The sequence below is a fragment of the Euprymna scolopes genome, chromosome 21 (assembly GCF_053919585.1).
Source record: "Euprymna scolopes isolate OS-2025 chromosome 21, ASM5391958v1, whole genome shotgun sequence".
Taxonomy (NCBI): Eukaryota; Metazoa; Mollusca; class Cephalopoda; order Sepiida; family Sepiolidae; genus Euprymna; species Euprymna scolopes.
In genome coordinates, this window is record NC_136502.1 from 93,684,541 (window position 1) to 93,707,734 (window position 23,194).

At 35.5% G+C, this 23,194-nt stretch overlaps 1 protein-coding gene across 1 annotated transcript in view; it reads right to left on the reverse strand.

Moving 5' to 3' along the window:
- The window catches only part of LOC145243017 (monocarboxylate transporter 9-like), a 64,236-nt gene that overhangs the window by 22,733 nt on the left and 18,309 nt on the right, over window positions 1–23,194 (reverse strand). The window contains exons 2-6 of the mRNA XM_080106133.1: window positions 21,960–22,159; window positions 19,511–19,654; window positions 18,271–18,635; window positions 6,580–7,513; window positions 1,059–1,109 (exon numbers count right to left, since the gene is read on the reverse strand). Coding sequence (XP_079962259.1) covers window positions 1,059–1,109; window positions 6,580–7,513; window positions 18,271–18,635; window positions 19,511–19,654; window positions 21,960–22,140 — 1,675 coding nt within the window. The 5' untranslated portion in view covers window positions 22,141–22,159. The remainder of the gene's footprint in view (window positions 1–1,058; window positions 1,110–6,579; window positions 7,514–18,270; window positions 18,636–19,510; window positions 19,655–21,959; window positions 22,160–23,194) is intronic.

A 23,194-nucleotide genomic window follows, 5' to 3' on the forward strand; every position in this document is an offset into this window, starting at 1 on the left:
CGGGTTATTTAATGCCGAATCCAAAGATTTTGAAGAAAAAATTTTTAATGGAATATATTTGTTGTTTTCAAGTCGGTTTCTATTTAACCCATAGTTGGAACCCTAACAGGTACTACCACTCTGGGTCAGAGTGGACCTGGGAGCAATGGTAATTAAAGGGTGGCTCCACACTCCCCAAAGCCCGCAAGCTGGGGCCTCACCACTGGATATAGTTTGAGGTCATATCCAGGACCCCCATTGAGGGACTTTTACCCTCTGCAGGGGGGGAGGCAGTCGGTGTATTCTAATGCCCCACCGACAGGGCCGGTATGCATGTGTGTGTGTGTTTGTTTTTCTTGCTAAAACTTTCAAAATCTAAATCGGATAACAATGATTCTGAACTCGGACGCATTATATGTGAAATTTAGAACAAAATATTCATTTTTGTCTACCTTCACGACTGCAGAATCTGATGGGGAATCACATATAATCGTTCTTTTCTAAAAGAGTTCAACATCAGCGCATGTGTAAACCGCTTTCCCACTGTTATTTAACGCCGACTCAGGAGATGTGTGGTTGGAGATTGCACAACTCTTGCCTAAAAATTCCACGCGAAGTGGATATCCATAGTCTGTCAAGACTGAAGGAAGCTAGCAAGTATATATTTATTCTCTCTCTATATATATTTATTCTATATATATGTGTGATAGATATATATATATATATATATATATAGATAGATAGATAGATAGATAGATAGATAACAACTGGCAATTATAGAGATATATATTTATTCCATATAGATATATAGTTATTATATATATATATGTGTGTGTGTGTGTGTGTAAAATGTATATATATGTATGTGTGTGCGCGTGTGTGTGTCTGAAAAAGAAAACTTCAAAACTTTTTATGGTTTCAGCAACATTTTGGCTTTAATTTTAAAAGACTTACTAAAGGTGAATAAAAACATAGATGTTAAAATTTGAAGCACACGTAATGTTTATGAAGTCGAATGAATGCAAAAAATAAGGAATACGTAGAATTGTCTTGAGGAAGATTCAAAGAAAAATACTCACCTGCAAAAATGAAACTTGCATCTGGATTTTCAGCATAAGTTTGAATGGCGTCTGAAGAATTAATTAAATACAATTATAAAAACACATAATGATATATTGAAAAAATATGTATGCATATACGTATTTATGTATATATATAAAATGCTGGTTTATATTCTTGAAATTCATATGACAAGAAAGACATCTGGAGTTTTAAGCAACACCTTTATATTATTTTTAGGCTAGATTTAGATTTCTTCTTTCATAGCTCTGCATTTTGGTATTTATTTCATATTATTGAAAATGGAACCCCGTTTAATTGAAATTAAAGTTCGTGTAAATTCATGACTGTTTGCTAAATATTTTCGGTGCGGTAGATACACGTTACTTTTATTTACGGTACGGAGCAACATAGCCATGTACAAACACACAAGCAAGACGACTTTGGTAGATTATGTCTGAAGGAGGAATTTGAAATTATAAAACCTATTGAACTGTAGAAGTGAAATAGCAAACAACTGTATACACAAAACAAGCTTGATCTTAAAAAATAGATATATGAAAATTTTATAAAATAACAAAATAAACAAATATATATGCATATATGTAGACAATATATATATACATATGAAAGAAATATGATAGATAAATAGTAATGCATACAATCATTTAAAATCCTGCTTAAACTCAGGGAATAAGGCCATTAATTCAAGACATGCTCCAGTATGTTGGTCAACTGAATCGGTACACACAAAATCATATCTGGTTAAGTGAATATTATTCCGTATAAGCATCATGAAAAACTATCCCCCATACCATGATCCTCAACTCGAAATAATAATTTACTGATATAATTTATAAATCATTTTTTACATTTCATCCCGGGCAACGCAAGAGTACGGGTCCTGTTAGTACTACTAATGATCGCATGTAAATAGGTAATATCAAATTACAGTTTTTACAAAAGAAAAAGTTGCTATTTTTACTTTTCACTCATTTTTTAATTTTCAGACTGATTCGATATTTTTAAATAAATATATAGATAAAAATAATAAAATAATTATATATAAAGTAGATACTCAATATATAATTATTACGGCTATGGCAATAGAATATTCTTTTCATTATTTTGACTGTAGGGTATATATCAGTTAATATATATGTTTTACGAAAGAGTGATGTGGTTCTCGATTGATTAACAGTGTTTCACTGTGTCGGATATAAACTCGAGAGTCAAAATAATGAAAAGAATATTCTCTTGGCAAATCCCTAATAATCATTATATATATATATATATATATATATATATATATATATATATATATATATATATATATATATATATATATATATATATATATAGCCAGTAGAGTTTAGTTTCCTAGAAGTACATCCAATGATGTTTGTATAAATAAAATTAATATATATATATATATATATATATATATATATATATATATATATATATATATATATATATATATATATGGATTTCTGCCCTTGGATTATTATGGACCATCTTCTTCCAATTACAGGATTTCCTTGGATTTTACTTGTACAAATGGAATTTTTTTTTTAACTTTCTTGAAGTTTTACATTTGGATTTTACCGTCACTGGATTTTTTATCTTCCACCAGACTATCCATTCATGTGTAATCACCTTTTTCTTTACCATATTCCCTCTGCTTAACTTATTTTGTTTTCAAGTAAGATCTTTGACTTACTTGTTGTTTCATCAAATACTTCTGCATGCAAAATCCGATCCCGCATTTTGCTAATTCCTACCCTCTGATGAGAAGGAGAGTATTTCTTCGAAACTCCGCGGATTAAGGACTATCCATTTATCTAGTGTTTCCTTTTCAGATTAAATATGTTTTTAACTCATTTCAAAGTGTTTTTTAACATATTTTATTAACTGTTTGCTCATATATATATATATATATATATATATATATATATATATATATATTCAGAATGTGAGAGACTATATATAATTATTTCTACAGCCAAAAAACGTCGTAGCCTACAAGAATCATGACAGCTGGTTGGATGACCGCATCCTTTGTCGAGACGAAGCAAGTCCATTCCACAGTCGGATTTCGCCGAGGTTTGCTTGATCTGTGTTAGTTAATAGAATTTATTGTGTGCGGGGCGTTTGCTCAGTTGGGAGAGTGCTTGCCCCGCATACAAGAGGCTCAGGTTTCTAATCCCGGGTTCGGATGTGTTAACTAATGAGCCCAAATGAGGGCGAAACTCGAGTCTTGTTGGCTTTCATGACCGTTGAAGGCTTCGACGTTGTTTGTATATATATATATATATATATATATATATATATATATATATATATATATATATATATATATATATATATATATATATACTTTATTTATTTATATGTATGTTTGTAACTTGTACTGTATTTTGCAATTGCCCTTTTTATGTACATATGATAGTGTGTGGTCTCTCATTTTAATGAAAGATTAAAACTATTCCTGTAACATGATCACAGGTAAACTAAGTCTGGGTCTGGTGTTGAAACACATACAAAAATTCGACTAATGCTAAATCATAATGACACTAGCCTTGGTTGCGCCTGATGGATTGGTTATCATCCTGTGAATGTTGGTTGTTAATTTCAGATCAAGACCAGTGAAGTAACCTCTCTAATTCTATGTACGACACTAACACAGTTGACTTGCAAAAAAACAGAGATGAATAACAACAGACAAAAAAAACATAAAAATAAAGGGGCTACACAACATAATGAAATGCTATTCAGAGTTGAATTTGTTTCTCGGAAGTTTCTTTTAATCCTTATAACAAAGTTAACATTTTAGAAGAGAATGTAGTTCATGATATAAAAGACAATATGTGTGTATGTGTGTATATGTGTGTGCGTTTGCATGTCCACCAAAAACTTTCGACAAACGCGTCGAACCGTGGCAAAATTTGTATCGTTGTAAAGCCCGATGTCTCGGACGACGAATATCGAAAAATTGGCCAAAAACATTCATTCTGTAACCGTCAACCAGGCCGTTTTTTACAAGGAGGGCTCACTTTTTCGTGGACATTTTTGTAAGTCATTCAAACCTTGCGTCAACGACGTCGCATAAAGCACGTTATTTTGACCGCTCATGACGTCAAATTCGCGGTGGGCGCATCGGTAAGATCGTTTACTTTTTTTTATCACTTCCTTTTCCTCTAACACGTTACAGGTTCGAGCTTGCCTACGACTTCTAATTTATTTATTTTTTTGCGCTCGCAATTTTGCTTCTTTTTTTTTTTGCTAAACCAACACCCTTATACACATCTACACACACCCGGGCAACGCCGGGCGCCCAGGCTAGTAAAATATAAAGTAAAACCTTCAAACCTCGTCATGTAAATATGAGAGGGAGAACCTATAGTCGTTTAGGAGATTCGAAAACTTTAAAATATGATGGCGAATAAAAGTTTAGAGACACAGAACAAATAGTAAACAACTTCATGTATATGGACAACATGACACTATATGCAAAAGAAAAAAACGAACTGGAAAAAGAAAGCTAATAACCACTACCAAAATATTCAGTCAGGACATTCATAAACTGGAACAAAGAAGAACTTAGGAATTTTAACCAGAAAACAAGGAAACTAATGATATGTACAACGCATTATACTTGAAATATGATACTGACCGACTCTAGATAAAAAGGAACGAGGAGAACATGGGGGGTTGTTAAGTATAGAAGACTGTATAGAAGATATAAATAAAATACATAACTCAAAAGAAAGACTGATCACCGCAACAAGAAGCACGTCAAAATGAATGCAGGGAACAAAAAATGGAAACAAGAAGAACTGTATAGAAGGTTCATAAGAATGACAAGAAAAGGGAATCATAAATATATATTGACATGTCTAAAAAAGACACTTCAACAGAGAAACAAAAATGCTACTGACAGCTGCACAGAATGCGATTAGAATTAACTATAATAAAAAAGGAAAATATGAAATGTAGACTCCGTGAACAAATAAACGAAACAATAAACCACATAACTGAATGCAGTGAACTAGCCCCCAAATCATGTAAAAACAGACATAACTGTGGGGAAAGCAGCACACTAGGAGCTATCTAAATGACTGTATTTTAAATACGCAAATAAATGGTGCAAATACAAACCGGAAACAATAATGGAAAATCAAAATCACAAAATCACTTGGAGCCTGAAGTCACAAACGGATAAACTAATCCAGGAAAAAATGCCGAAACACATAATAATTAATGCAGGAAGGAAATAACGTGCTAAATTGTAAATTTTACCGTTCGAGCAGATGACATGAAAATGAAAGAGATAGAAAAACGAAGAAAATACACGGAGTTAAAGAACTGAAGACAATATGGTGTAGAAAATGTGTAAGGAAATTCCTTTAAAATTACTGCGCCCTCTGTAGATGTATGAGGAAAATCCTTTAGATCTACTGCGCTCTCTGTAGATGTATAATGTTGCAGCAACGTAAAGCAATTCAATAATCAGTAAACACCGGTTCTGCACGGAATCCAACTAGCAAGGTACCTAGACGGACGCGAACGGTTACTCAGAACGGACCCAATAATCGGTTACTCAGAACGGTCCTAACAACAGTAAGATATGCTCACACCCACACGGCACGAGAAGCAACAGCAACACGATTCCCGACCAAGTCAATCATCGCTCTCCCAACGTCTTTCAATCACCCGCTTTTATGGCCGTTGCAGGCCGGCTAAATTTGCATATTGCGAGAATTCATGTGACTTTGCGAGATATCATCCTTTACAAAAGACAGCGGCCGCCATCTTGATCTTTCTTTCTTTATTTTCGGTCGGCGATGCCGAGCCGATCCCGAGGTAAGTCTTTCCTTTTCGTCCGTCTCTCTTACGCACCCACACAACACACAAACACGCGGGCGCTTGTCTCCTGGATGCACATTACATAGGAACACGAAGAAAGTCGATACGATGCAAACCGGAATTGAGATGGCAATGATAAAACAACAGGAACATAAAGGAAAATCTTTGAATACAAAAACGAACCCACGATTCAAAAACACTAACTAGCTACCTGGAAACTGCAATAGAAATAAAATTTTTAAAATGGAAACAACACCACATGGACACAGGTAGAACACACACAAAAAACACAGACATCAGAATCAACTGATACCACAGAAAATAGCTGTAAAGGGTTAGGGAAGATGGAAAGACCTAGAAGCGCGACCATGAATCAGACATTCACTGGAAGATTGCGGGCAGTATAGGGACAACGAGGAGAGTTTATGCAACCCAAATTCCAGTGAATATAATGTTAGTCGCCAGCTAGAAAATAATGGTAAGCGGTTGTTGCGATAACGCAAAGTCAATTGCAAAGAAAGCTTACAGAAACAAGGTGGAGCATGCTGGAACTCCCGGGAGACTTATTGTTACCCAGACTCCAGGGAGCACCACCGGTTTTTATTAGTGAGTCATTTCTAAATATAACCGATGTGAGAACCCTTAAAGAGTGTAAATTCTTATTGTTATTACCTGCCAATGGTGGAGCAAAAATGCCAATAATACCCTTTAGCAAGAGGATGAAACCAAAAGCTGCCGGAACATTGTCTTTGCCGGTTATTTTCGTGACAATTTCGTTAATTATACTGTACATCCCACAATTGTACAGTCCGAATACGATGACATAAAACACTCGGCCTATAAAGGCATGGACATAATATGGCAACAGCAAAGTGGCCACTCCCAGCAATACAAAAGGCATCGCGAAGAGAATGTAGATGTCGACAATTTTGGAATTGGCAGTGAAACCCATGAGGAGACGTGAAATAGTCGAAGATATTCCAGTGATGGAGAGAAGGTTAGACATTTCCGATTGGCTCGCCCCATTTGTTAAAGCGTAATCCGGATACAGCATGTAGATTGTTTCTTCCGGAATACTATAAAGTAAGATTCCCAAGAGGAAGAAGATAAATTTCCGGTTTTTAACAACCTTCAAATAATGATCTCCTGTGCTGCTGTAGGAAATACTCGTTCGAGTTCTGTTTTTAACTTTATCGAGGCTGGCGGCCATTTTAACTGAGGAGTTGGTTTTTATGTTATCGTCATGCAATAATTCGGCAGACATGTCGACCGTTTTATATTTTGTAGGGAGATCTTCTTTGCTAATATTTGAATAGTTGTGTTCCTTTATCACCTCAACAGTTAACAATAAAATATCATTTTTCTTCTGGCTTTTAATGTTTGACGTATTCCCAACATCGTGCCTTTCCTTTATGGCGTTTTCTACCTCGTCAAAATTGTGTGTTATGTTGCCTTGGTTGGAAATGACCTCAACAGACTTCCTGCTAGTTTCCAAGTTGACGTCGGATTCAGCTGTGAAAATGGCCGAAAATTGTTCGCTTTTTTCTTTGTGATCTTTTTCTTGTTTCATGAACTCTATATCAGAAAGGATACCGGAACAAAACACCTTGAAAACAGAAACAAGGAAACATGTATTTACTTAATCGAACAATAACAACAAATAAATAAAAGTATACAGATTTTCAAAACAAATTTGAGCACAAAATAAAATGGTTCTGAATAAAATTAATATGTTAAGGTTTGTGTTCCTTAATAGAAGCGCTGGTTGAGTTTGAATAAAATAAACACACATTAGATACGTTTGAAGCCTAAACAAAGCATTATTACAAAATAAACAGATATTTATTTTGTTTTAAATTTATATTAAAATTTATAAATATATTTCAAAGATACACTTCACCATCAGTATGTTTTTCTTCCTTTTTTTGCCATATTTTTGTTGGAGCGTAGAATCAATAGAAGTCCGTTTGTTGTTTTTACGGTAGTTTTTTTCAAATGTCGGAACGGTGCGTTGGTCACGCGGAACTCACGTGTTTTCTTATCATGAGAAATTAGTTTAATTCATCTATTTTATCAACTAAATTTACAAGACAACAGAAGAAGAAAAAGAGTCACAACTTTACCTCTGTGATTAACACGGTTATTATCAGAGAGTAATTTCTGATTTTTAATTTTCTTCCTTTGAAGACTGTAACGCTGGGTATGGGGCAGCCAAACCAACTGCCAAAATTGCCCTGCTTTTTATTGAAACCAGCCGAGAGCTCTTTTTAGTATCCTTGCTGTTCCCTTAAGTGCAGTTGTCTGGATCTCTTTTGCACTTGGTTCACCAGGAATATTAGTTAGGTAGGGCATCAGGTTCTTCTTCATAAGCCGTGTAGCATCTATAATAACTGGTATGATTGATATCTCCCTAAGATTCCAGTTTCTTTTCATATCATACATGAGACCTTGATATTTGGTCTGTTTCTCCCTTTCAGCTTTCTTCAGACAGCCATCATTAGGGACACTCACTTCAACAAAAGTTTGAAACTCTCTCTGACTTATTCCATATAACTATGTCAGATTTCACAGCAGCATTTTCAAGGTCGGTGGCTGTAGAGATTACATGGTCGTAATGTATGGTATACAAGTCATTTCCAACTGTTCTTTCAGGTTGATGTTACCAGGATTTGCTGCTCTGATTTAATGTCTGTAACTGTGTTCGATAATATACAGTGTATCACAAAAGTGAGTTTATAATCACACGAAAGACACCATTTGATAAAGAGTTATTACCTCGATATATATATATATATATATATATATATATATATATATATATACATACATATAACCTCGATATATATATATATATATACATACATATTACCTCGAAATATATATATATATATATATATATATATATATATACATATGGCGTTGTTAAGAAATTAAATCATATTTTGCCTATTCTCAAATGAATTGTTCACAAATCAAAACATGTGTCCTTGTCAACGAAATGCTTTTTAAAAAGTGACATTTGTTTTTTTCTTTATTTGAAGATGTAGCTGACTTTTATTGTATGGTAAAAAGAAATATTTTAAAAATTGTCTTTAATTTGCTACTGAATAAATAAAACGCGTCTTATTTTATGAAGAATCCGATTACAGCATCTACTAAATTGACAGTATCTATCTATCTATCTATCTATCTATCTATCTATCTATCTATCTATATATATATATATATATATATATATATCCATATCTCTCTCTCTCTCTCTCTCTCTATATATATATATATATATATATATATATAGAGAGAGAGATAGAGATAGATACATACATACATACATACATACATACATACATACACATATATGTACAGGGGAATAGAGAGAGAGAGAGAGAGAGAGAGAGATACATACATACACATATATGTACAGAGGAATAGAGAGAGAGAGAGAGAGAGAGAGAGAGAGAGAGAGAGAGAGAGAGATACATACATACATACATACATACACATATATGTACAGAGGAATAGAGAGAGAGAGAGAGAGAGAGAGAGAGAGAGAGAGAGAGAAATAGAAAGGAACAACAAGTTATGTGTTCATCAACGTTTCTTCTTTATTTCGAGACTTCCTCTGCATGTGTATGTTACGAATGTATATTTTTGTATGTGTGTATGCCTGTATTTATATATAGTTATGCATATCTTGACACTTGGTAAATATGCATTTCTTTTAATCCGTATAATTCTCACTTGTCTGTTTAAATGTACGTATGTATGTTTGTATGTATGTATGTCTTTATAAAAATTTCGACAGAGGCGACAGATTTTCACGAGGTCGGTATCGTTTTGAAGCTCGACGCTTTGGACGACAAATATCGAAAATTTGGCTAAACACATTAATTTCTTTACCCTCAACTAGGCATTTTCTACTTTTGAAAATCATCGCCTCTTTTCGATTGACTCGCCTTAATCTAGAAGAGGTAAAAAGAGCATCGTGGGTGGAAAAATCAATTTAGAAGACATATAAGGGGAAATCGATCACCTTTGTTTGCTTACTTGGAGTAATTCGCATGATGTCGAAAGCATACAGAAAAATAGAGAGAAACAAGAAGAAACGCTAAATACCATTCATACGGACAAGTGAACAAATAAAATGAAGATTTTCGAAAGGAAATCTAAATTTTACGTCAACAAGAGAAACTTCATATTTTTGAAAGAATATTTTAAAACGTTATATTTATTTAAAATATGTAATTAACAAATATTTTTAAGTTTTTTTTTCTTCCAAAGTAGTCACCACTTATAAAGGCTCGGGGGCCACTCGAGGACAAGGGTTAATGAGTGCATGATAGTCAATTGGACAATATCGTAGTAATCGTTAGCCGTGGAAATTTGGTAAATTGGATTACTTAAAGTGATGCCTCTTCAAGAACTTGTTTACGTTGGACTTGAAGACGAATATATTGTGTTTTCGCGAAGAGATAGAGAATTGCATCGAGAGTGAGATACTTTCTGGAGTGATAGAATGATTCAACCATTTTTCCAAGGGTGTCAGCAACAGATATGATTTAAGTGCTCCATTTCAGGCCAGGAGGGAAAGTCTGTCCCTGAAATTTTTCGAAGCATAGGGGGTCCTCGAGACGAGGGCTGTTGATTTAAGTTGGGCCGAGTGGGAGTTAAAGCGTTAGTAGTGCAAGTATAGAAACTTGATTTTTGATACATTAAAAGTAACAAGTCATTTTTATTTTACTGTGCGCTGAAAGTCGGAGGAAAGAGAGTCGGTCTTTGCCTAGACTCTGAAGTGTTACCATAGATTGTAGTATCGTCTGCATAAATATCGACAAATTATCGTAGAATATGATTTGGGAGATCGTTGATGAATATCAGGAAGAAATTTAGGCCCAGGATAGATACTTGAAGTAAGCCAGCGTTAATACTGTGAGCTTAAGTTTTCTGTCCCTGAACGACTATATTAATAAACCTATCATAGAGAAGAATTAAGAAGATATTTCCAATCATTCCGGAACTGGAAATCTTGTGAAGTAGACATTTATGTCACACCCTATCTAATGTCTTCGATATATATCAAGGGTTATTGCTCCAGAAACGAGGCCACCGTCAATAGACAGACTGTTGCAGTTGATCTTGTAAAATGAAAAGCATATTGCCTGTCACTAAATAGGTTGCTTTTGCTAAGGTAAGAAGGTTAAAAACTTCTCTGTTTATCATGAACTCGAGCAACTTAATCATGACGCAGGGATGACTGATTGTATCTGTACTGAGATGCAGAAGGACGGCGTATTTCTAAGTACTGGGCAGAATGTCGAGTTTTTCCAAGGCGTTGGGAAGCATCTCTCCTTAGGGTAACGTTTAAACAACTTTATAAGTATAGGAGTTTGTTCTGGTTGCATTTTTAGCAGTATGATTGGAATGTTGTCAGTTGCTTTGTTGGAAGCAATATATAGATGTTGCTCCCAGTATTTTCAGTCCTGGGGTAGGTGGCACTGATCACACAGGGTTGAGTTGGATGGAAAGTTCTTAGCAAAGAGTCTGGCATTATCGTATGCTGACGTAATCACTTCAGGTCCATTGACGATGGTTGGAATGGGGGATAGGTATCTGTTCAGAGTTTATTATGCGTTAAAACTTGTGAGAACCAATCCTTCTGTTCAGCTACTTTTAACAGTCTGAATAAAAGATTCTTGCGTTTTCTATGAAAATTTTTGTAGTAGTGTTAGTTTCTGAACGTCTATTTCGTTAAAACCAATTGAAATAGTCATTTTTGTGTGCAATGACAGCTGCACATTCAGGGAAGTACCACGATTGGCTATTTAGTATCTGTTGAAATATTTGGAGGGTATGTAACTATCTATACTGACAGGTAGCAAATCCGGTAAGTCAGATGCTATAGAGGACAATTCCTTTTTGAGCATGGAGCGTAGGAGTATTTCTAATATGAATGTTTGGAAGCTGTCCTAGTCAGCCATCGTGTAGCGATACACTGTGTGACGGAGAGGAACATCTGAGGCTTTGTTTCATTTTGCTTTAATTTTAATTGAGATAACCAAGTGATCGAATGTTCCTGGGCTGAGACAGAATAGAGGATGAGGCAGTTCAGGGCAAGTTCAGAAAAATATCTAAAATACTCGCAAATTGTCCATTGGCACCAGGAACGCGAGTGGGTTCATTAATAATCTGAGTTAGACCATCTTCTATAATATAAATCTCACCTGTCTGTTTAAATATATGAATGTATGTATGTATGTATGTATGTATGTATGTATGTATGTATTATGTATGTATGTATGCGCCCTCAACAAAAACCTAGGAAGAGGTTCAAGGACTTTATAAAAAATAATTTGAAAGTCTTACAAATCGACACATGGGAAGAACAAAGGTCGAAGTGGCGAAAGCTTGTAAGTAAAAGTTGTGATACTCTAGAGAAAAAAAGCAGGCCCACAGCAATCTGAAGCGAGAGCTTCACAAAGGTTTAATTGATGGTCTTAACCATGACACACAGAGCTGGAAATGCGACACTTGTGAACAAGTGCTTTTATCAAAAGCTTGCTATGTCAACCACATTAAGTCGCACAAAACTCCTGTTCAGGTCAACTTCGCACCTTTTAGTCCGAACCAACCGACATGTTTAATATGCAGAAAAGTTTGCAAATCTACTGTTGGTTTGAGAAGACATGTGACGGCGATCATTTGGAAAGATGTAGCAATCATCATCATGTATGTATGTATGTCTACCTAAAATTTTCGAAAGAGACTACTGATTTTCACGAGATTGGTATCATTTTGAAGCTTGACCCTTCGGACGACAAATATCGAAAAATTGTCCAAAAACATTAATTCTTTCACCCTCAACTGGGTACTTTTCTACAAGGAGGGGTCGCTTTTTTCGCCGATATTTTCGAACGTCGTCCCCCTCTTTTCAATCGTCTAGCCTTACTTTAAATCTATGTCACTTCCGGTTTGGCGATGGGCGCAATAGCAAACAGGTCACGTTTTTTTCCACGTTCTTTTCCTCCTTCGCAGTACGGGTTCGAGCCTGCCTGTCTACTACCACTTGTTTTTTTACTCAACACACACCTCCAAACACCTGGGCAACGCCGGGCATCCAGGCTAGTAGTTAATAGAGAAATCATGATACAACCTCTCTTCGTCGTCTTTCTTGTTTGAGTGGACCAGAAATTCAACGTCGTGAACATTATAATCTCTAGAGACATGAATGTTGACAGAGCGATGAGCAGACAGGATATGGTCAATTTTCGCAGCAATACTCTAAAAGACAGTAATTCCATCGCCGTAGGGGACATTGTGGAATTAAGGGTTGGGAACAAGAATGTAAAAAATGATTGGCACCATTTGTTTTCCTCGGCATTGTCCGGGATCAAAATTGTAAGATTATGATATTACTGTTAGTAAGTGGTATATATTATATCTCTTCGAACTATTGTCTTTATTAACATAATTTATCTATATATTATTGTAAAATAGGGGGTTGGGACAAGAAATTTGGAATTAGTTGAAAACATTTGTTCTGCTTGGCGCTGTCTAAGATAAAAACAATGTAATAGTAGTATTTATTATTAGGTTGATGCAAAAATAATGTCGTTTTCTGAGGTTAATTTTAACGTAAAAAACGGCATTATTTTTGCACCAACCTAATATTAAGTGATATACGTTAAATCTCTTTGGGTTATTGAATTTGCCAACATTATTTGCTTTATAATATTGAGAAATGAAGGGGACACGAAATCAACAATTGTCGGGGACTATTTGTGCTCGTCAGCGTTGTCCGGGATCAAAAAATGAAAAATTACAGTATTATTGTTGACGAGGAATACAATGTAAATCCCTTCCGACTGTGTATTTCATTAACATTATGTATCTTCTGAGTATGCTTAAATTCATAGGTTGAAAGAAATTAGAATTTATAAGGGATCATTATTTTTACTCGGCGTTCACATGCGGATTTTTACACGGAAAACGCTAAGATGTCGTGGTTTAAAAGACGAATACTCTTTATTATTTCTTGTGTGACGTCACTAAAGAATTCTTATGATAAAGTCAGATCATTTATAACCAAGGTGACTGAATACAGGGAAATAACTTATAACTAGGTCTGTGACCAGAGAATATTCTTATCATTGTTTTGACTCTCGAGTATATATCCGACACAGTTACACACAGTTAATTAATCGAGAATCACATCACTCTATCAAAAAACATATAAGATATTAACTGATATATACTCGAGATTTAAAATAACGAAAAGAATATTCTATAGTCATAACTATTAAAAGTTAAATTCTTCACTAGTTTGCAATTTGGAGACGGAAGCGTTGTTGTGATAAGTGATTTTCTCTACTAATTCGCACTTTTTATTTTTAGATTCAAATATTAATAACTACATTTTATTTCAGTATTTAATTTATGTATTTCTGTTGTATTAAATGCTAGCTTTTTTTTTCTCGTCCATAAATGTTTATCTACCAAGTTGATCTTAAATATTGTATAATCAATCCATTATATTATTTTCAGTCCCCCACCCCTTATTTCTGGCTCCCATCTTATCTCGCAATTACTTATAACGTCACCAACTAACTTCGGAAGAACCCCCCCCCATCTGATTTTCTTTTATATCATAAGTTGCTTAAAACGTGATTAGTTAAAGTTCAGAATAAAACCACGCTTTCTCTTAACGGTTAATTTTTAAAAAAAATCTTCTGAACGCTATTAAAAGTTAAATTCTTAACTAGTTTGCAATTTGGAGACGGAAGCGTTGTTGTGATAAGTGATTTTCTCTACTAATTCGCACTTTTTATTTTTAGATTCAAATATTAATAACTACATTTTATTTCAGTATTTAATTTATGTATTTCTGTTGTATTAAATGCTAGCTTTTTTTTTCTCGTCCATAAATGTTTATTTACCTACTGAGTTGATTGCAAAAATAGATTACCTAAATGTACTCATTTTTTAGTTCGTGAGAGGGGAATCTATCACCATACTTTCCCTTAAACACGTCTGTTGGACTTTTATTAAGTACAATACTTAATAGTTTTTATTTTTTTTTATTTTTAAATGGAGAGTAGAAAACGCATTGTGGATGCATTATCGGCAGCTCCTGTTACTCTCGCTTCTTCTTATTTGTCCCTCAGTCCTCATTTTTTAAATGAGTGATTTTTCTGACAAAGGGAGAAGAAAAAGCTGTTTTCTAGGTTGGCAGTATTTTTGCGCGAACAGTTGGCAGAGTTGGTGGAAATTTTCTGTTTCTATATCTATCCTTGTAGCCATGTCACTAGTAAGGGTGCTGGAGGTAAACGTTTTGTCTGGGCTGACGTTATCTGCCTGATAGTCAGGGACCCGAACCTTGGATTAACCACTAAGGAGGCTGTCCTATCAGCAGGTGCAAAGTACTGGGGCTGCTGTATTGCCATTTGGTGAATGGAATCTGGACCATGCAGTAGCTTCTGGTGGGGCCTCTCGATGCCATACTAGTGGGTAATTGTTACGGCTTTACCTTATCATGTGCAAAAAAAAAAAATTCTTCGTTTCTTTTTCTCTCTTAGTTTCCCCTCTCTGTCCTGCTCTAAGTAAATCTGTCGACCTAGTCCACAAATTCCAAAATTTCATCATGACAAGTTTCAAGAAAAAATACACGATTAAACCCGGTTCTCCAACTTCCAACGTAGACCCCTACTACCATGTCTCCTTCTCCAGCATCAGGGGTCTTCGTTCTAACCTTCCAGAGGTTGAAACCCAATTACAGGAGACTAAACCAGACCTTTTATTTTTAAGTGAAACTGGCATTGGACAGGCTATTTCTCTAGATGAGTTTGCAATTACAGGATACTCTAACTTAACTTCTAAATCTGACCCCCAAGATCGCCATGGGCATGGAATATGTGCCTATATTAAAGATAGCTTTCCATGTGGGAGGGACATCTCCAGGGAAGATCCTAACTTACCCTATATGTGCTTCCGGGTTGCTTTAGCTCACACTACTGCATTTATATTTACTCTCTATCGCCCCCACAACAGCGCAGTTACTATCTTTCAAAGCATATCTGAGAAAATTGACCAAGTCCTTTCTACTTATCCTTCAGCTAACATTCACGTATGTGGAGACTTCAATGTTCACAACGTCGAATGGTTGACCCACTCAAACAAGACCGATGATGAGGGGAGGTTCTGTCATGATTTCTCCATTGCCTATGACCTCACTCAGATTGTTCAGGAACCTACCCGTGTGCCCGATAATGACGGCCAGTATGCGAGCCTACTAGACCTTTTTCTCACAACTTGCCCTGAACTATGTTCAGTTTCTGTTCTGTCGCCTCTTGGATCTTCCGACCACTCTGTTGTATCAATTAAGATAAAAATGAAATGTAATAAGTCCCCAGACGTACCTCTTCATCGTACAGTATATCGATACACTAAGGCTGACTGGGATAGCTTCCGTACATTTATATCTGATCTACCTCTGCATTCCATGTTTAAAAAGGATGTGTCCTCTATAGTATTAGACCTAACTGAATGGTTAATTGTAGGTATTGACCATTTCATACCCTCTAAAAAGTTTCAGCAAAAAACTAACAACCAGCCATGGTTCTCTCCAGAATGTGCTGCTGCCATTGCGCACAGAAATCACTTTTTCCACTGCTTCAAACGTAATAGATGTATGGAAACTAAAGCCGTTTTCAGGACTGCCAGCAACCATTGTAAGAAAGTAATAAGGAACGCAAGAGAGTTGTATGCTCAATCTGTTAAGTCCAAAGTAGCTGAGCAGCGGCTTGGTTCCCACCAGTTTTGGCAAATAGCAAACAGAATCCTGAACAGAAGCGTGTGCTCCATCCCAACTATTATCAATGGACCTGAGGTAATCTCGTCAGCATCAGACAAAGCCAAACTCTTTGTCAAGAACTTTGCAGCTAATTCTACCCTTTGCGACCAAGACCGCCAACCCCCAATATTTCCTCCTGTATCAGAAAACACGCTATGTGATATACGTATATCTGTACGTGATGTTGCGAAGCTAATCAAAAACCTTGATTCGAGTAAAGCAACTGGCCCTGATGGTATTCCAATTATAGTACTCAAAAAACTTCAACCTGAACTAGCGCCCATACTTACAAAACTGTTTAAACGTTGTCTTAAGGAGAATAGTTTCCCATCTCCCTGGAAAATCTCATCAGTATGCCCTGTATTTAAGAATTCAGGTGATCGCTCATCCCCCTCTCAGTACAGGCCAATAAGTCTCCTGTGCGTCATGAGTAAGTTGCTAGAATCTGTGTTAAATACAGAAGTAATCAAACATCTCAACAAAAATAACCTTCTTAGTGACACTCAATATGGTTTCCGTTCTGCTAGATCTACAGCAGATGTGCTTACAGTTATATCGCATAGGATTAGCAAATCTCTCGACGGTGGCAATATTTCTAGGGCAATTGCTCTTGACATATCTAAAGCCTTTGATAGGGTATGGCATAAAGGTTTACTTCATAAGATCGCTAGCTATGGTATAGCTGGAAAAGTCTTCTCAATTATTAAATCATTTCTTTCTGATAGGTTCATAAGAGTAGTAGTTGAGGGGCAAAAATCAGAAGCTCACAGTATTAATGCCGGTGTCCCTCAGGGATCCATCCTGGGCCCAACTCTTTTCCTGATCTACATTAATGATCTTCCAAATCATATCCTTACATCATTTGTAGACATTTATGCTGACGACACTACCATTTATGGTACCACATCTAAGACAGTAAACGACCAAATTATTACTAATGATTACTATATTGACCAATTTCTACTGTACACTCTTTAACCCTTATCCTTGAGTGGCCTCTGGGCCTTGATAATGTGGTGATGCCTTTGTAAAAAAAAAAAAAAAAAAAAAAAAACCTTACTTATAACTGACTAATACAAGGCAAAAAAAAGTTTTACATTTTATTATTTCTAGTGTGACGTCACTGAATAATTCTTATGATAAAGTGAGATCATTTATAACCAAGATGACTAAATACAGGAAGATAACTGATAACTAGGGCTAGGACAACAGCATATTCTTTTCATTGTTTTGACTCTCGGGTGTGTATCCGTTGATATCTTATATGCTTTTATATAGAGTGATGTGGTTCTCGGTTGATTAAGTGTGTCAAACTGTGTCAGCTATATACCCGAGAATCAAAACAATGAAAAGAATATGCTGTTGTCATAGCCCTACTTATAACTGACTAATACAAGACAAAAAATACTTTTTACATACATGCGATGGACCAATTTGTTTTTGGATTTTGTTATTCTGAAAATGACTCTTAATTTTGTTTGAATTCTATAATAAAGAAGAAACTGAAAAATACTCACTTTTTCACCATTATTGTTTCCATTTTCGTTATTGAACGATTTTTTGTTAAATCCTTTTATCTTTGTTGCATTCATTTCGTAATTGAATTGTTTGGAATTTCTCGATTTGGAAAGCTCTTCTAATTCGAACGAAGAGGGTCGCATCAAGGCGCCAAGCACCCATTTTTGTAGAGTAATGCCCGCAATAATGAGAAAAGTGGGTTGTAGGCCATATTTCTCGTATATAAAATTACAGATAATAGGCATGACGATAAGGCCGACACCTTGCCCAGAAACAGCCATTCCAAACGCAAAGGAGAGATAGCGGTCGAAATTGAAGCTAACCAGCACTATAATAGCTGTAAGGGTTAATCCCGAACCAACGCCTGAAAATACAATATATCTCTCGGTAATAAGTCATATCAATAAATATAAACACATTATAAAGTTCATTACTTTTCCAGTGAGCAAAATTGGCTTTTATTTATAGTTCTATATCAATTAATAATGTATGTGTAGTGCTAGATTATTCCCTATTTCATTGACCTTAATAGTTTTCTTAAAAAAAATAAATACTTAAAAGTGCTTACTTAGTAATTCATGACAAATATTGGTTTATGTTCTTAGAAAACAATTTTATTTTCAATTAATTTCATCGATTTGAATATTTGTATCTTGATCAATATTTTAATTTTTCATATCATATTCAAAAGAAGGCGAAGATTTTTAACCATCTAATTTAGATTTATTCAGGTTCACCGGAAAAATAATTTAATAAAACACAGTTCTTCCGAATCACTGATTTCGTATTTTTTCAAAAATTTATTTTTCCGAAATTTATTATCTCAATAGAATACGAAATCAGTCATTCGACTAGTTAGAAAAATATTTAAAATTTTTCTTCGGGGCGGGTATTTTCAATGTCTTCTTGTTCTTTTTCTTTTTCTTCTTCTTCTTCTTCTTCTTCTTTTTTCTAATTCTTCTTATTATTATTATTTACTAGGAGGTTTTACACAGGCCATTATCAAAAGTTTCTCTTTGCGAACAACCTGTGGTGTTTCATAGAGTCTGAGTGACAACAAGTCTATTCAGATTTCCAGTACTCTGATTGGTAGCAACCATTGACCATTGGAATTGCGATCAATGATAGCGATGTGATCGCTCACACGTGGTGTACGAGTCAAGTTATTAGACAACCAAAAAAATCGCCAACTGATCTAAACCGTGCCGTTATACAGGTAATGTAATAAAAGAAACTTACCTGCCAAAAGGCTGTATGAAATTAAATAGATCCATATGTTTCGAGTAAAGAAACAAATGATAAAGCCAATAACTTCCATCGATGCACCAATAAGAACCGTCGTTCGGCAACCATATTTATACACAATGAAGCTAGCAATGGGTCCTGCAATAAATAAGCATTTTGCATTGAAAAACCAAAGATATATAGCCATCCACATACAGTACTCTTTCGCTTTTTCACAGCTCATCAGTGCGGCTAGACAGGCAACTGCCTCAAGCCAGGATCGAAACTCGACCGCCCAAATGACAGTCAAGGTTTCTCGCCATTACGCAATACTGATGTGTGGGTAATGAATTAGCGATGTTTTGACACATACAGACAAACATACACACACACACATTTGTATATGTGTGTGTGAAAATGTTTGTGTGTGTGTCTGTATGTGTACATTTCCCTACACAATAACTTTGTCAATTTACGGTTTACAGACTCGAAATTTGAGATAATGTGTATTGAGATATGAGAACATCTTTTTGATCAGTTTTCGGCCAGAGATTTGACTGTAAAGAGATCAAAGTTAAACGATTTTACTTTTCAAATCTCTACCAAACTCCTCCGCTAATTTTGGGTCTAAACACTCAAAAAGTTTACATATAGATCCTTTGGACATGGGTCTAACTTTATAATCTAAATTGAGTCCAAGACAATAAATGCTAAGGGGTCATAATTGGGGTCAAAGTAAAAAAAATGACCTCTAAGGTCTGTACCAAATTACCCAGCTAATTTTTGGTCTAAATATTTGAAATTTTACACAAAATGTATTCGGACACAGGTCAAGCTTTTTAATCGTTTTTTGGTCGAAAATTTGGCTACCAAGGGGTCAAAGTTAAAAAGAGTTTACATTTGCGGTCTCTAGCAAACTATTAAGCCAATTTGAGGTCTGAATATTTGAAATTATACATAAAGGGTATTCAGACACGCAGCAAGTTTTTAATCAGTTTTGTGCCAATGTTTCGTTGCGAAAAGGTCAAGGTTGAAAGAGTTGACCTATGCAGATTTTACCAAACTCATCCAGCAATTTTGGGTCTAAACACTTAAAATTTTAGATGTAGATTAATTGGACATGGATCAAACATTTTAACTCAATTTGAGCCCAAAACAATAAATCTTAAGGGGTCAAAATTGGGGTCAAAGTTAAAAAAAAAACTGACCTCTGCAGTCCTTACCAACTTTTCTCTATGGTAGGTAAGGAAGCCTATTATATAGAAATACATTACCATACATATGCACACTTTTTAATATATACATATGCATATAAATATATGAACAGTACATAGGGCTCGAGCAAAGCCGGGATGAACTGCTAGTATATATATATATATATATATATATATATATATATATATATATATATATATATATATATATGTAAATATATGTGTGGGGGGTGTATACACTAGCGGCCAAAAATCTGAGACAGTTTAGATTTTTTTCAATTTCTTTAGAACATTCGGAGGGGGGGATTACGACTAAACTTACACATCGTGGAGGAGTTTGCTAGAGTCTGTAAAAGTCAACTCTTTCAACTTTGACATCTTGGCAGCCAAATTTTCGCCCAAAAACTTATGTTTGAGTGAAGCCCGCTGAAAAGTATCCTGATCTCTCCAATATTTCTCTTATTGACAAACTGTCACCACAAGACAAAATGCATTTTTTTCCAATAACATCGCGCTACATGCCACACGTCTCACAGATCACTGACACGAGTTCATGACATGTTTACGGAAGAGAGAACAATAAGCGAAGGGTTATGGCCACCACGTTCCCCGGACTTGCCATCATGTGATTTTTATCTTGAGGGACTTTAAAACAAAAAGTTTTATGCAAATAATCCTCACAATCTAAACCAAATAAAGGAGAACATTACCAACGCTATCAGGAGAATCACCAGAGAAGATCTACATGCATAGATGTCAACGGGGAGCACTTCCACCATCTTTTATAACATGTAATTTGAACAATAAAAGAATGCTCATCCTCTCTGCTACATTTTTCTTTTAAGAGGGCCACCCTGTATAACCTGGGATCTTCTTTTTCTTCTTTTTCTTTTTCTTCTTCTTCTTCTTCTTCTTCTTCTTCTTCTTCTTCTCTTTCTTTTTTGTTCTTCTCTTCTTCCTTTTCTTTTTGTTTTCTTCTTCTTCTTCTTATTTTTATTATTATTAGTAGTAGTAGCAATATTATTATTATTATTAGTAGTAGTAATAGTAAAAGCAGTAGTATTTTCGTCTACGTGTACGTATATTTTATGTGCGCGTTCTTTATAATTACTATGCACTTGGTGTTTTTTGTTCGACTTTAAATTGTGATGTTAACGAATAGGCTTTTAAAATGTTAGAATTTAACGTTACACAACGCTTACACAATAAACAGTGCTACATCTACAGTGGAGGCACAACTTGTAACTTACCTGATAAATTGATCATACCGGCATACATCGAAGTAATCCAAGTAATATAACGTTTCTCAATTTCGTCGGCGTTTTGCAGAAGAGCGATGCGTATGAATCCAGCTGTGTACTGTAAACCTCCGCAAGAAAAATGAGTTCCAAAAGCTGCCAACATAGTCACCCAAGACCAACCTTTGTCCATTATTATGTCACGGAAAAATCTGAAAAATAATTTTTTGATCCAAATGGTTGATTTCCACAATTGATTTTCATATGTTAGTGTGTTTTATACATCAACACGTTAATTTAATGTTTTTACGTAGTCGTTTTGAATTTTACACATTTACGTCAGCCCGGGATTTTGATCCCGGGCCCCCAAAGTCAACAAAGATTAGTTCATTCCAGTAATGATCCGGCCCCTATTGATTTTGCAGTGGGAGTAAAGTTCTGTGCAGTTCTATGAGGTCCACCCTCCCAGGCTTTGCCTTCTCTCTTTGAGAAGAGGTTAGTTTAGTGCTAATCGCCTGAGGTGCCCTTTCCAGAGAATATCGTCGGGGCTGCCCAGGCACATTTTACAAGGCAAGAGTACCCCTCCTCGGGAGCGCTGACTGATCAATCCCATTTTTCGACCCTGGTGTCTAAGTTCTTGCAGTGGGAGAGAACTAAATATTTTTTAAATTTATTTATACATAGTTCTCGCCAGATCACCGAAGGTAAGTAACGTTGAGCCTGGCCAGTACCAGATGGGTGACCATTTGGGGAGGTGAGGCGCTGTATGTACCGCGAGGTAAAATACCAGGCTGAGAAACTGGCGTGGTCAATCCTTTTCTTGATGGTAGATGCGACTCTCTTAAACCGTAGTGGGCACCTCGTCTAGTGATGGCGTCACGATAAAAAAAAGTACCCCTGATAGTACAGGCGAACCGTCAAGTATTTAGCTACCGACCAGATTTGAATTACACTACAAAATCGTGTAAGTGAGTTCAATCTCAGCTACGGCCGCGCTGGATTGACGAATACATAGCTGTCTTTCTTTCATACATTTACACATGTGTTGTATTTTATATGTTTACATGTTTGTATGTTGTTCTGGTGGTTTCCATTAATTTGCTGTTTTGATACCTCATTGTAATAGAGCTTCCTGTTTTAGTAGCTTCTTTCCAAAGAATTGCAGACTTATGGATCTCTCTTCCTGTTGACTGTTTCCCCCTACTTTTAACCTTCTTTCTGTTTTTCCCGACTATGATCAATAGGCA